This window comes from Trachymyrmex septentrionalis, unplaced genomic scaffold, assembly GCF_001594115.1.
Source record: "Trachymyrmex septentrionalis isolate Tsep2-gDNA-1 unplaced genomic scaffold, Tsep1.0 scaffold114, whole genome shotgun sequence".
NCBI lineage: Eukaryota > Metazoa > Arthropoda > Insecta > Hymenoptera > Formicidae > Trachymyrmex > Trachymyrmex septentrionalis.
The window spans coordinates 1,079,174-1,095,820 of record NW_017304269.1 but is presented as its reverse complement, the minus strand read 5'-3'; the positions used below and the strand labels follow the sequence as shown (position 1 = coordinate 1,095,820).

Genomic DNA, 16,647 nt, shown 5'->3' with positions numbered 1-16,647 from the left:
ATATATATATATATATATATATATATATCATATAATATTGATATTGTTGAAGTTGTTTGTGTCTCATATTGATGTGAATATTTACAAAATTTGATTACGTGTTCATTTAATTACGTATCATTTATGTTTAAACGATAATTTTTAATACGAGTCAAACTTTGTTCTAATAAATATTTATTATAAATGATAACATACTTTCCAAATATATTATCAATAAACTTAAATTAAAATCTTTGAGTTTTTCTTAAATGAATGTTTCTTTGATTAAGAAAAAACGTATCATTTGAACATTTCTTATATCATAAAATGAAAAAACATATATTTTTAATACCATTGGTTTGCGGTAGTCAATCCAAATGAAAATTGTTGTTAAATACATATCTCAAACGTAACATTGGTATTAAACAACATTTTCAAATTAATATATTTCGATATGTGAAAGTTTATATTAAAAAGAATAAATATCAATTTACTATTGTGATGAGTTAATACGGCACTATGTTTGTGCAAATAAACTGCGTTGTAAGTTAAAATATTTCTTTCTTTCCTTCTCCGTTATCTTGACATCCAATTAATATTTAAATTAAGGTATTCAATGTAAGGTTTGTATTTGTCATTTCGCTCAGAGATATAATCTCAATTGTTTTCTGTAATCTATTGGGTCAATGTATAAATTTAATACGATCAAGTTTTGCTTACCTTGAAAATTATACACGTTCTTTTTTTGCAGTATGTCTGTGAATCATTTATTGTCTGCTTAGCATAAGTAATATACGTGCTTTAAATAAAAAATTCGTGTACTGAGTTTTTTCTGCTAACATAACAATATTATAGGTTTCTACAATAGTATTATATATAGTAGGAAATTGAAGAAACACATTTAGTGTATAATTACTAACATTTTAATTACTAACATTTGCGATTGCAAGTTTTTATGTCAATAATTGTGTGAGAATAATTTTTTACATTGTCGAAATGAAATGTGATGTTTTGACAAAATAGAGAATCCAATTTCTTGTAAAATTTGAGAAAAATGAGTCAGAAATTTATGAAATTCTGATTACAAACATCTGATTACAAATTTCTGTCCAAATTTCTTCTTAAGTTTCACATGAAATGTGATTTAATCAACTTATATTTTTATTTTAGATTTTACATTATCAAAAAATGTATTCTTCTTCGTATTTCCAGGTATGGAATTCTACACATGTACAAATTTTTTGTTATACAATTACACATGTGTGTGTATAAAACATCGGAGGTATTCTTATTATATACTATCTACATTTAAACACAAATTATCATCTCATTAAAATAATTCAGGTTTTTATAGATCTAGAAAAAGAATATCATACCTCTAAGCGAACAATGATGACAAATACAAATCTTCCATCGATTATCTTAACAAAAAGTGATGATAAAGCAAAAAAGGAAACAAAACAATTTGCATAAATAAATTTTAATTAATATATGAAAATCAGACAAATGAAAATGCGACGAGAAAAAAATTTTAATTTGTAACGCTGCGTGCTGCACGAATATGCCTTGTTGATCATACATTAAAATAATAAATTGATATTTTTTTAATGTAGACTACCGTAATGTATTAATTTGAAAATATCATTTAATACCAATGTTATATTTTCATTTGTGTATATGTATGTGTTAAGATTTTGATTAATTAATATTACGAATCGAGTCTTAAAGAATTAAATGCTTTTTACATTTTATGTATGAGAGATGTAATATTCATTTTCGACACAGAGCAAGATATAAGTTTATACGAAAAAAATTTAAATCTGTGTGATACTTCTTTAAGTACATTATTATATCTAATCCTTAAAAAAACAGAAGAAGAATGGAAAAAATAAATGTAAAATTTCTAATTAATTGCATTGAATTTCACGACAAATTTTATATAATATCGCATATTTGTTTTTTATTATATTAAAAGATCATATAGTTTTTTTCTAATTTACCAAGAGACATAAACTTTTTATTTATAACAATCTCCTATTATTAGCATGCTTCCAATAGATGAGACTTTCCACGTCAAATCAGGCACCTTCGAAACATCATTTTTATTTTTATTTTTTAAATTTGTTGGTATTCTACAGATAAGAAAATGAGACACGTGTTTCGCGAAAAAAATTTCAGATTTTTTTGCGAAGTTATTCACGCTTGTAAGTTTCAGAAGTTCATAAAAAACTCATGCGAACATTGAAGTTATATCATCAAAGCCATTAGCCGTACAAAAAAAATGCAAGACACCGATTTTAAAGATCTTCTATCAACAGAACAATTTAAGATTGTTAAAGTCGATCTCTTACGTTTTTTTTTGTACGACTAACGATTTTAACAATATAATAATTAGAATGTTCGCATGAGCGACAAAAAAAAAATAATAAAAACGATGTTTCAAAAGTGTCCGCGGATTGACGTGGAATGTTTCACATACGTGTATAGTTTATTAACAAATTTTCGTGTATAAGTCAAATTCAAATCTTCGTTTTTAATCCAGAAAGTTCTTTTGTACATTTGCATAGTACTATACATATTAAATTAATTTTTAATTGAAAATGTTGAAAAATTAAAATATTTCGTGTACACGTACGCACGCATGCATACATTTAGTGTCTTGTCATTTTATGGTAAATTACTTTATGTTATTACTTTATGTTATTTTTAATTACTTCTGAGCTATTTTAATATATCATTATGTTATATTCTGTATATTGGAATTGAGATCATATACTTATACCTAAATCAACTATAATTATGTTATCTTCTATATGGCAAATTATAATAATCTTTGTTACAAATACTTGTATATCTAAAGCTCAAATTATTGTTAGCTTGTGCATTTTCTTATTATGTGTTTTGTATACGATTTCTGTACGATCTTATAAGAAGTCAGGTGATGAGATATGAAGCTGAATTTAATAGAGATTAGTTAAATTGTAAGATCTAATCTATTTTTAAAATAAAATACAATATGGTTTTGGTTATATATATAATAAACATGTTTCAAGGTTTAAATTTATTTTAATTAACATATATGACCAATTAAAACAGAATTAAAACAGAATTCGGGTTTTATATTGTAAGGAATAAAATTATAATTTTCAAAAGTATAATATATTTTATTTGAATTACAAAAGCATATTCACTACAAACATAATTCCCTTAAACATATCTTACTTATACAGATATTACAAAACAATTACGAAATCGCGGCTTTGGAGACGTTAAGCGTGATCGAGATCATTAGAATCAAAAATAGTTGTCGTTCAAATGTGATTCAAATTAACCACCACAATATGGACGACGCGCTGGATGCAACTTTCTATTGGCTGTTGGAAAACGCTGCGCAAGAACACATCTTTGTATATTTCCATGATGGATCGGACTTCCCACTTCAATTCGGTATATATTTAGCAATGTTGGCGACACTGTTATTAAGAAAAACGGTCGGGAATTGTCGGAAGTGTCGGTACGATTCTAAAATAAAACTTCTAAATAGCATTTTCGATTAGTCGTCGCGAGTAGTGTACGTACGATATGTCTTACGTCTTTTTCTCTCAAAATGCTTCTCATCAGTGCCGGCATATAAATGAAAGAATAGTTGGAATCGCGAATGATGCGCACTGATGCTGATGCATATGCACCGAAGATCGTTCACGAAGACCATCGTTTTCGTCCATTCGCTCGGGCATCCGCGATTTTTCGAGTGGCGTGGTCGCGTATAGTAATCCACACTATAGTGCCGCAGTAGAGTAGCAGCAGAGCCCAGCATCATCCCGCGAAGATCTTCGTAACCTCTCTACTGAGTTGTTCTCATCCCGCCAGCTTATCGTAAGAGACGTCCAAGCGTAAGATAGATAGAGAGTGAGAAATCATTCCGGGCAAAATTAAATTGTAAATCTTAGCTACAGTTAGCTTTTTTTAACTGGCGATGAGCGACAATAAGCAGGTAGGTGAAACTCCCAGTAGCGAGGTTGCTAACCGATTTCGAAGCTGTAGGGATCTGAGCGACATTGTACCGTTGTATCCGTCGCACGCGCTTTATCTGAAACCGCTTGCCAAAGTTAACGTGTCGGTCAGTCTGCCCCAACTGAAGACTCCAGGTAAAAACAACATCGTCATCAGTATCAGTGGCCTCCTCTGTGGAGGATGGACCTTGACTCTCTTCTCTCTGCCTTTTGTTCCCTTCTCTCTTCTTTTTCAAATTGGTATTGCAATTTACACATACATTTTTATCATAAGAATGCACAGAGTTTATGAAACTTCAATTCTTATTCAAATTTTAGCTTTTTTTTCATCATTTTCTATACCATAATATTGAATATCGTGTTGTGATTGATTTGGAACTGTATATTGTAGCATTAAAATTGCACAAAATTCGTATCATGATCTAAACATGAAATAATAAGCAGAGAAGAAAAAATATAAATTAGACAATAGGAGTCAAGCCGACAGAACTCGAACAAGTATTTAAACTGATGTTTACATTTTATCAACTATGCTTTAGCTCTAATTTTCTTTTTTTGATCATGCATCTTAAAATTTTTATGATAATAAAATATTAAAATTAATAATTTATTATACTTAGTTTTGGAATAACAATCTCAATAAACATGAATTGTATATTTTTTATCTATAGTGCTAACATGTATTTAGAAAAAATGAAATAGAACATTTTTCTGTTTATTACTTATTATTAGAATACTTTACGGAATAATTTATATTAATAAAATTAGGGCTGTTCACGATATTAATGTTTTTCTTTATAATTTTAAAAATTAATTAAATAAAAAGACTGTATTATGATAATAAGTTTCTAGAAAACAAACTTTTTTTTCTTTTTATAATTACATTAATATCATAAGAAATTAGAATTATCATATTATTTTGATATTAATGTTGAAATTGCAATGTGTTTTTATTATGAAAATAATATGCACTTTATGAATTTTAATTCTTTAAGTTTTAATTTTTATCATTTTGTATATTTTAATTTTAATATACTTTAATATATTACATATATATTTTTAATTAAATACTGACATCATTTATGTCTTTAATTTTAATTTATATCTGATATTAATTCCAAATATATTTTTATATCCTTATTATTTCAGCATTTCATTATTTTTGTCAGCATTTACTTAAGTGATGATAATCATTTATCTTGATAATATCGTTTATTAGTAATCTATTATTTTAACTAATTTATAATATTTTTTTTTGAGAGACAAAATTGTCGCAACTAAACCAAATCATACCATAAAGAATCTATCACAATTATATGTTTATGCCATCGATGGTCTCTAGTGGAGAATGACAGGAGAATAACGTAGCATCTGTTGGAAGAAAAACCATGATCCCAAGTGATCCGTGCGATGCCACGAGCACTTCTAACAGCTTTTAGTAAAGATAGCTTCTTACAGACTGTTAACTGCGCTATAAACAGGCAAAACTATATCGACATGGGAGGTAATGGAGAAGATACGCGCGCTTATACTGCCGGACGAATTTGCATCCCTGAAAGTGGCCAAGAGCACCTTGGAATTCATCCGGCTGGAGGGCGACCTGCGGGACCGGTGCAGGTTGTCAAGAGTGCTGGCCAGGTTGGATTTGCAACAGTTGAATCTGTCCGGCTTCTCCAATGTTCTCAAGGTAAAACACAGCCAAGTTTCATCGCGCTATACATTTTCAATTAAGCGCAGTGAAATTTGTAACTTGAGTTTTATTGGAGTTAATTAATAACGAACAATAATAATATGCATGTAAGGTTTAAAAAACAAACAAAAGATATTTTTTTTAGTATCAACGAAGATAATAATCTTTAAGACAAATATTGACTATAAAATAGGAAATAAGTAAAAAACAGTCAAATATAGTTGAGGCTAGATTTTGACGCCCGATAATATTCACATGTAAATTTTAAATACATTTCAAATTTGACAGTAATCGACGCATTTATATATTATAATAACTAGGTGTATTTAAATTTTATGTGTATTATTAGGCACTAAGATTATTTTTGGCCCTTCTTATTTGATTTATTTATATAATGATAACTAACTTATTGTATAAAAACGAAATTGTCAGTTAATGCTTGACTTCAACATTTAGGTCCGCGCGGCCGAGGCGAAGGATGATTTCCCAACTAGACATAGCTGGAACTCCTATTTTAGAGATGCAAAACATATGAATGAGTTAAAGGCCGGCGAAAGACCGGACACCATTCATATTACTGGTCTACCGGTTAAGTGGTTTACCGAAGATAATACAAATGTACCGAGTGAGTCACTCATTACAAAGATCTTTAAAAAATGGGGCGCATTGAGGAAAGTTGACGTGCCCGCTGCGGATTCCTACAGATCCAGAATGCGGCTCGGTAATAACATTCATAAATTCAGCTTCGAAGATGGCATATTTTTCGACGTGTATGTACAATATGTCGAATACATGGATTTTGTCAGAGCGATGGACGCTCTGCGCGGCATGAAGCTGTTGAAGAAGGATGGTCAGAATTCGTTAACCGCAACACTAAAAGTAATTTTTAATAGAAAATATATCTATTGCGATATCAATACTTTCTGTATTAATACTAATGTAATTAATTGTAATCTATTTTCCAAAATTTTATTAATTATAAAGTGGGGTTAACGTAACATTTTTATTATAATGATTACAATGGTATATACGGTAAATTATTTTGAAAAATAAGTAGAATAAAAGAGGAAAGATTATCTAATCGAATGTCTTTTGATGTGTAACTAATTCCGTATAGGTTGATTTTGACAAGACCAAACATTTGAGTGACAATTCGATATCGCACCGTGACTTCGAGAGAAAACGTTTAATAGCACAGGATAATTTAGCAGCGGAGAAAATGCGGAAGAGAGAGGAAGCAGAAAAAAAACGGCAAGAGGAACAAAGGTAAGCGTTCTAATAACAAAAAAAAACTAAGATATATTTCGTAAAATAAATATGGAAGGTTACAAAGACTAATGGCTTCTGCAAACAGGACGCGGCAAACAATCGGATTCTGTAGTTTAGGTACAATATGGAACCCATTCCATTGATTTTTAAGTTATATATCTGTTCTATATGTATTTTACTTTAAATATTCTCTACGTTATACGACATATAAAATTATAAATAGAATTATATTCCGAATTTAGTTGCAAATTATGGATCGTCTAAAATAGGCTTTACATTAAACCAAAATTTTTAGCTTTATTGCTCGTTTCTTTGTAATCTTTTACATTTGTTTTACACATACAAGCTTGAATATTATTTAATATTTATTATATTATGTAAATACTGTATAATATATTATTTGCAATATAAAATTATTTTTGTTTTGACCTTAGAAAAAAGGAGGAGGCAGATTCGATGGCGAAAGTAAATCGACAACGAAACCGGGAAGAAAAACGAAAACGAAAGGCCCTTACGAAGTTTCGTAAGCAAGAAGAGGATAAAGTTTCTATGAAGATTGCAAGAGAAGAACAAAAGTTGATAAAAGCTCAACGGCAGTTGGAAAGCATACGTTTATTAGATGAACTATTTGATAGAATAAAGGTAGATAATAAAAAAATATGCAATATACATAAAATCTCTTTTTAAGGTTGAATGAAACAAAATTAATTTTGTGAATACTGATAACATATTTTATTAATTATAGACAAAAGTGGAGAAAAAAGAGATTAAGCTGGATCAGAACATGGAAAAGAAGGGTGAAAAGAAAAACAATCAAACAAATGAAAAGAAAGTAGATTCGGAAAACGATAAGAATAAGGAAAAGCAAATTAAGAAAACAATGAAGAAAGAAAAAAAGAAAAAGGTATTTAACTATTTCAGGTCCATTATACAGGGTGTCTCATAACTACCGAATTATATTTTAAGGACGTATTTTTGAGATAATTTTGTGATAAAAATCTTAATATAAAAATGGTTATTACGACTAAATAATTTTTAAGAATTAGCATTTAATGATATTATTATTGTTTACAGAAAAAGCGAAAGAAAACGCAGAAAAAACGGAAAAAGGGCGATAACTCTGTTTCAGACAGCACAACTGAAGAAGAATCAGATAAAGAGACAAGTAAGAAAAAACTCAAGAGTGTCTTGATAAAAAACGATGGTGCAACTTCGTCTACAGGTAATTTTTGGCTATATAAAATATTTGATACTTTAATTATGTATATATATAAAATATTATATTTTATTACTTTTATTCTACAATGTATAAAAAATATTTTATATTTATATAATTATATACATGTATATGTATGTATATACAGGTGCAGGAAATCTTCCTTATGAGTATTCTGATTCGATGTCGGTGTTACCATCGATGGCATCATTCCAAGCAATGAGGATGCCGAGATATGCGAGAAGACAGATGATGCGGTCGCCAGGATATTCTGCGATGTCACTTCATCATCCCATGTTACCTGTGGGCAGAGGCCGAGGATTTGTTCCACGATATGAGATGAACTATACGCTAACAAATCCTTATTTGTATAACGGGCAATATTACGAATATTTTACACATCTAGTCGAGCGAGATTCGAAGCAACAAAAATCGAAAATACGTAACCGCCAAAAATCAACAAGTAGATCTATCTCAAGAACGAGAACTAGATTGGGTTCTAGGAGAAAATCTAGAAGTATCTCTAGATCGCATAGTAGAAGACGCAGCGATTCGCGTTCCAAGAGTCGTCAAAGGTCGAAGTCAAGATCCAGATCGAGATCACATAGATCAAGATCACGATCACGCAGATCAAGGTCGCGATTGCGCAGATCGAGATCACAATCGCGCAGATCAAGATCACAATCGCGCAAATCAAAATCGCGATCGCGTCGACCGAAGTCTCGGTCTAGAAATCGCTCTAGATCGCGTAGTCGCCGAAAATCGGGAAGTAGATCTTGCTCGAGAAGAAAAACAAAGTCTAGATCTAACTCTAAGACGAGGCACAAGAATAACAAATCGTGCAGTAGATCCAAATCAAGTTCCAGAACGCGTCCTTCTAGATCCAGACGAAATTCACGATCTAGAAGTCGCTCCAAGTCTCGCAGCAGAAATCGTTACAGAAGCAAGCGTGGCAAGAGATCGTCTTCTATTGTAAAAGTTACACGAGCGAAATCACGACCCACATCACCCAGACGAAGATCACGCAGTAGTTCTTGGTCTTTGCCAAAGTCACCAGGTCGTAGAAGTTGCTCTTGGTCAAGAGCTGCTTCTGCAAATAATGTTAACGAACAAGACGTGAGCAAGGATTCTGAAAAACTTATTCAAGAAGAAACAGCAAAGACAGTGGAAATGCTAAGCGCAGAAACGAATTAATTTGGCACTTGATTTCGTTAAAGCATGTCAAGAAGAAACATTAAACATACAATTATACAAAAAATAATCATACTTTTAGTATACTTTTAGTATACTTGCTACACAGTGCGAATACTTAAAGTTTCTCTAATTACAAAATGTAGATAGAACTTTCTTCTTGTATATAATGTGTAAATAATTATGTTATGATGCGGTTTTTCTGTATATTTTTGTATTTAAATTAAACTTTTAAAATGTTTTTGTTCTACGTTTACTTATATGACAAAATGAATTGAATGAAAATCTCTAAAAACATTAATTCAAAATAATTAATAATGGAGATAGGATAATCAATAGTCAACATTAACGTATCGAAGTATGTAAAAAAATAGAATAACTTGTTGAAGAAAAGTTCTGTTTATTATGTATTGCATTCCAATTAAATTGCAAGATTTCTTAAACTTTGAAAGACAAAACTATACTTATTGGTATTATATCTTGATGAGTCTCAATTCTATTCGATTCGCATTCGAACTACTTACACATATACAAAATGATTCTATCAATAACTAAGCTAGGGTAATTAAGATTCAACTATATACGTCTCTTTGTAAATGGACTACTTTTTTTAGTGTAAATCATTTCTTATTATTCTATATATAAAAATATATAAAAAAATAAGATAAGTATTAAGATAATCGGAAATATACTTGCTATTTATTTCATATCAATTTTATTTAAGTACTTAAATATACTATTATAACATACAAATGCATTTATTTGAAAAAATATCATGGAACGATAGATCATAGTAAATAGAATCTTCTCTATAATTTTTTTATCTTTCAAAAAAAACTGTAATTTGGCTTAGTTACTAGAATCATCTTGTATATAAAAATCTTGCGAATCAATTATATTTCGTACTATTATTGAAATTGCAATAATATAAATTGGACAAAAAAGGGGAGTGTCTTTAAATAAAGAAATAATATCAGAATAGAAGGTATTCAATTTAACACACAAGAAAACCGAAGACACGTACATAGACATATAAAACAAACAAATACGGCTTATTACAATACAAATATACTGCATTATTTTTATTAAGCATTTCCTTGATTTACGTTTTCCTTGTTTGATTTATTCTTCTTAAGTGGGAAGATATATTTGAAGATGATAATATTAATGTTTTCATAAATAAAAAAAAAATAAATTTGTCTTTTACACATTTTGTTATTGATTTTTTAAGATGTTTAATCCTTAGTAACATGATGATTTGTGACATTTTTATTACACATGATAGTTCCTTGGGTTAATTTTCATCATTTTCACAAGTAAATATATAAAAATGATTAAGAGTGATTTCTATTACTCAAATGATCTTAATATTGACCTTGATCCTCAAAGAGGATCAAGGTCATCACCTTTTCCATCGCTCGTTGTTCATTGAAAAATTATTCAACATCCTGAGAACATTCGCAAGAAGAGATCTCTATAAATTCCGGAACACATACAATTATTCATATACATATATATATTAATTCTGTAAGTGATAAAGAATATGTTAGATTTATTCTACAATCTAATTACTACGTTATCAAATTTTTAATCTTTTTTATTCATTTTTTCTTTCTTTTCGTTGTTAATAGTAAACTATGACGCAGGAATTAATTATGAAAGGAGGAGGAAATCAGGAAATAATAATAAAGATTCAAAACACAATCCTTCTGACTTGCAAATTTATTTGTTCTCGGCATGAAAACGCGTTGGTTCATAGACATCGTAATAGTTTACATACGCGCGTTCCGTCCTTCGTTAATAATGATCGATCAGCTTCGTGATTAACGCTAGTTTTTAAAGAGTATCGACCGGGCCCTATTTTTAACGCGGGATTCGCAATTTAATCGGTCGTTTAGTGCCATGGCGTTCGTATATTTTCTCTCCTTTAAAAATATGCGCTACGTTTCTGTCGTCGCTATTATAATTAAATACACGTGACGTATGTACATACTTCCTCTCGCATTAATCGCACCCCACATTTTATAGCGAACTCGTCCGTAACGTTCACCGCCGTTGATGTCGAATCTCTAATAATGGAAGATACTTAATCGTTCTCCGTCGAAAAACGTTCTCCCGCTTACAATTTTACTTGGGGTTATACTTTCTTCCCTCTTCGTCCCCTTCCATTTAATTATCCCCTAAGACAGTTGATCCTATCCTCGGAATTGATTAGATATTGACTACTTTCAAGATTCGTTGCGTGGGATTTGTTCCTTAAAGCGACGCGGACGATAGCATCCCTGTCCCGTCATGTTAAACTTAAATTATTAATCGCAATTATAACTCGTTTCATGTGGCCGCTAATTATAATTAGCGAATTTCGACACTTCACCCCTGAAATACTTTCTGTAATGCAGATTTTCGTTCACTTACGCGTGCCATCGTTTATATATAATTCCGTCATATAAATATATCTACATAGTCAATCTGTCAAAAACAGATTTTACAAAGTGTACACTACAAATTTTGTCGGCAGAATGCCAGCGGAAATGTGACAGAATTTAGTTAACAAAACATAATGGCAGATGACTGCAAAAATCGAAAAAAATTGTTCGATCACTTGGTTACTATTTAAATAATATGTTTCATTTAAATAGTTGCAAAATAACGAATTCTGCTGGCAATTTGCTGTCGGATTATGTCGGCAGGCTCTGTTGGCAAAATTTATAGCCCTTGGCTATATCACTAGACGCATCATATATTTTACAATTTATTGATTTCCAAGATTTGGATGTACATATATTATACTATGATGCAATCATTTTGATGTAACTGATTGTAATATGTAAAGAAAATAGTTGTTTATAAAATAGATGTATTTTAATGGATGTATCATTCACTCGTTACTTACAATATCCATGAAAGATATGAACCTGTTAATGCTTGTAGAGACGACAACAAGGAAAGTATTTTCTGTTACAGAAATATCCTTTCATTTGTCATAGAATGAACTTGAATTCAATCATGAATTTTAATTTCAACATTACATGACACTATTATTTAAAGCTCTCGTATCCATCGAGTTTAACGGAATATTAAAAAAATATATATTCCTTTTTATTTTATAAAAAAAGTAAATAAATATTTAATGAATAAAAACTGTGTTTTTATTAATTGAAAATATGTTCAAGTGAAAGAGAAAATTCTACTTTAAATATGCAAAAATAATAATAATTGTTACTTTCGGCCACTTAAGATGAATCTATCGGCGCGTCTAATAATATGGCCACGCTATAATAACGGAGGCAGATGACGCTAATCTATAATATTTTGCACAAATTTGCTGGCATTTTATTTATTTATTTATTAGGATAAAAGATAATTATATGTGTGTATACATATCCGCGCAACTACGTGTAAATAAGCTTTACGAACATTACGAATAATTAAAAACGATGCCAGCGACGAAAGGATAAAATTTAGTCGACTGAAAAAACTAATCAAACTATGAAAAAAAAAAAAAAAAAACGCGACCGTCATAATCGGCAGCGAAATATCTAAGATCAGTGTTCATAATACTATACTTATTTTAAGATTGTCTTAAGTAATATCTTAAGATACACTGATACAATTTTGTGATTGGTTTATAACATCTTAAGATACTTAAAACTGTCTTAAATATAAGAACCGATTATACGAATACTGCTCTAAGGCTGGATTGTTCCTATCTTTCAGAAAACTTTGGTTTCATTGTCCTACTCTCTTATGTTCTCTTTTGTTTATCCAGAAGGTAAATTATCACACAGTTTATCCGAAGAGGGAACAGCCGGCTCTATATCTCGCATCTGACTTTACAATTTAGACAATAATCTGAAGAATCGCTTCTTCTCCGTTAAGCATTCAAAGAGTCAAGTCTCGGATTGGCACTCGAATGGCTATGAATGAAAAAGTAAACCTCGCCAGGAACCGGCAGTGGCCGCCGAATCCCGAGACGTAGGACGAGCGCTATCGTCTGCGTGAATTTTTCTTGTTGATAAAAGTGTGAGAACCTTAGCGTCGTTTTACACTGTCCGAGTCTAGGAATCACAGAAACGCTTGACCATTTCGACAAAGCGATGTCGCCGCGTCTCTCAGCTCGACGTGAGGCATAGTTATAATCATATATATTACGCCTAAAAATATATTTATATGTATGTATATATATATGTATAATATATAATTTAATCATAAGGGGAAATTAGGTGACGTTCCAAAAGGGTTTCGCGCGTTTTCACAAATTAAGGACTTAAAGCTCGCAAAGATTTCTAAGATTAAGCAAAGTACATGTCTTATTCGAAGAGCCCAAAGGTCTAAGAACACGGCGATTATTCGACATTCTCGCGGGACTCGGAGTCCTAGGTGTTTTACACTTTGGACTCTATTCGATTTAAAAAAACTTTTTTTTCCAAATTACGCTAAAGCCACGGAGACAGCGAGTTCCCCTGAACTAACTCTCAAGAATTAAAGTTTCCGCAGAATCGAAATTATGAGGATACGGAATTCCGAATTAAAAATCATCATGCTAAGATTCGCAGAGTCACCTCTATACGTCATCGTAAAAAGAAAGGATCGTGAACGAGTACTGGGCGTTCCAGAGATCTAACGAGATCCTGCGATTCCAAATTGGTCGAAAAGAACTCGTGGCTGAGAAAGAACCCCTTATAGAATTTAATGTTGGAAGGTGGATAGTGATTAACTATTTATTTTGAGTTATTAAAACACTGCAGTTTTCAGTGCTTTCGATACTCCAAATAAATAATTAACCACCTTTCATGTTTATGTTTCCGTAATTATACAATTATAACTATAAGAACATCGTCCAACCGCATATCGTGCTTCGATTCTCGAGCAACGCTGTAAGTTTTTAACACGACACCCTGTGTGTTACTTCCTCGCGAGCTCAACCTGTTGAGCCGGCTCAATATCGAAAGGATACGCAGAAGATGCAGCGTAGAAGTCTTTCAGGAGGAACCCTCCACTCCTCCCGTATTGGGGGTGGTCGCTTTGCGAATCGCCTAGGTTTTCGAAGTGTCGATTACAGCATGAATGTGAGCTTGATAAAGGAGAAACCGATTGAAGTCTAAGGATCATCGATGGCTATATATCGTCATTTGCATACGAGTGAACATGAATAGGATATTCGACTCGTTTTAGGAAATACGCTTGCGAGAATTAAGAATCGCAGTGACGATGATTCAGGCCGAAAAAAAGAGCAGACAAATACCGCTGTGAAGAAAATTGATTTTTTTTTAAATTGTAACTCTGTAACACAATTATGATATTATGTAATCTTCCTCTCTTAAAATATTTTGTGAAATAAAATAAAACGTTCACATGTACATTTTTTAAGTACTTTGGCTCTTTCACTTCAGAAAATTATACAGCTTGTCGAGAGTATCTTTACAGTACGAAATACTGCTATAAAAGATAGCATAAATAATTTGATGATGCAGTATATTATAAATATTGCAAGAATATTGTAGAAATGCAATCTTAATATTTTGTAAAGGATGTTGCAAGAAATTACTATAACATCACAATTCAATTATGTGCATGGATTATTAGATTCACGCAAAAATATTATTAGACATTAAGAGATCACTCGAGTATAATCTTTTTCGTTTATTTATATTGAATTACGCATATCATCATATTCCAGAATATTGCAGACACTTTTCTCTTTTACAACATATCTGAAATTAATAAATTAAATATGATATTAATTGTAATTGAAATTAATATAATTGAAAAATAGAATATTTATATAATCAATGTATTTATATTATAATTTTATTTTTATACGTACAATGAAATAATATAAGGCATTTGTTTAAATTTTTATAAAAATAAGCAAAATTTTGTAATATTCTTTGAATTTTGTATTGACGTTTCAGGAAAATATCAATATTTTTATAATATTTTAGAATTATTGCAAGACTATCGCAAAATATCTTTTTAAAAGCGGAAATGTTGTTGCAAAATTTCAGGAATATTTTGTGAAACATTTCAATGCAAAATAATATTTATGTTATAACAATGTCGTATTGAAAGAGTAATTTCAGCGGAAAGATTCGGTAGTTTTCGGATTTTCGGAAATTTAGTAGTGACTGATGCGATTTGATTTTCTTCAAAAAAATTGCGAGAATGCTGTTATGTCAATTTCTTTCATCCTGTATCTTTTCTCAGTAATATACAAAAAATGTAAAATGTGAGGGAGGAAGAAGGGTAGTGTATCTTTAACGGGGTTGCGTGAAAAGGGGGTGCCTGACGATGCGTTTCTTTCGGGATTGGCGGGCAGTATCTTGTATTTTTTGTTCAATACATCGTCATAATAAATTTCTGTGTAGCAAAACTTTCCGTAACGCTCCAAGTTGTTTCTAAACGTATTTTATTTCTACGTGTATATTTCTGTAATTTCGATTTGCGTAGTAGATAATAATGTTGTAGCTTGAACATTTAATATTGGCCACGATACGGTATCAATCCGACTTTAATTAACGCTAAAATGAAATCAAAAGATCTGCGAATATTTCAAACGATAAATACCTAAAAATACGAGGATTCGAAATCCTACAAAGATGAAATTTAAGATTATAAGGATCCAACGATTTTGAATCCACTGTATTTCAAACAATCTGGAGTCTATCATGTCTGCCTGAAAACTTTTGAAAATTCGAGACTTGTACACGTCTGCCTTGAAACTTCATACACTTAGAGAAACATAGTGATTAAAACTATCATGAGAATTAACATATATGTAATACAGTTGAATAAATTATTTTACAGTTGTTGCAACTATAAGATATAATTTACTCATTTACTATGTATATACTTAATTCCACATGTAAAGTATTTGCCACCTTAATTGTTGTCATCTTTATATTTCTGCCATCACTATGTCCTTTTCTCTGAGTACAGTTTGACGTTCCATATTTGCTAGTTTCGACGTAACTGATTGAACTCGGAGTTCTTGTCGCAATTACTATTCGATCCAGAGTCTCTCGAGAGACTTTGAGATTTATCCGAAGTCAGAATTTCGCAGACTCAGCTCTCCCGAATTCAGAGCTCAAACATTTCGAAGAAGGTTAATAATTCCGACGGTTTCGGGAGTGGATCCGCGTATGCTCGTCGATAATGCGTGTCGATCAGGTGGGGGGGTGGGAAAATCGGTTGAATCGTTGATAAGAACGCGTTAACCGGTCGACGTGCCGCGAAGTTCCGATCGCCGCGATTGGCGTACGCGCGCGATTAGCGTAGTTCTTATTATT

At 31.1% G+C, this 16,647-nt stretch overlaps 2 protein-coding genes across 2 annotated transcripts; one reads left to right on the top strand and one right to left on the bottom strand.

Moving 5' to 3' along the window:
• Positions 1 to 3,418: 3,418 nt before the first annotated feature.
• Positions 3,419 to 3,813, bottom strand: LOC108753091. Its single transcript, XM_018494433.1, has 2 exons — positions 3,571 to 3,813; positions 3,419 to 3,501 (listed from the first exon to the last, which is right to left on the bottom strand). The coding sequence occupies exons 1-2, from the start codon at positions 3,797 to 3,799 to the stop codon at positions 3,419 to 3,421; spliced, it is 312 nt and encodes a 103-aa protein (XP_018349935.1). The 5' UTR covers positions 3,800 to 3,813.
• Positions 3,814 to 3,933: 120 nt separating this feature from the next.
• Positions 3,934 to 9,475, top strand: LOC108753721 (A-kinase anchor protein 17A). Its single transcript, XM_018495582.1, has 8 exons — positions 3,934 to 4,127; positions 5,474 to 5,679; positions 6,139 to 6,561; positions 6,800 to 6,948; positions 7,386 to 7,593; positions 7,697 to 7,855; positions 8,026 to 8,173; positions 8,316 to 9,475. Exons 1-8 carry the CDS (start codon positions 3,956 to 3,958, stop codon positions 9,359 to 9,361), a joined length of 2,511 nt encoding a protein of 836 aa, XP_018351084.1. The 5' UTR covers positions 3,934 to 3,955; the 3' UTR covers positions 9,362 to 9,475.
• Positions 9,476 to 16,647: the final 7,172 nt, after the last annotated feature.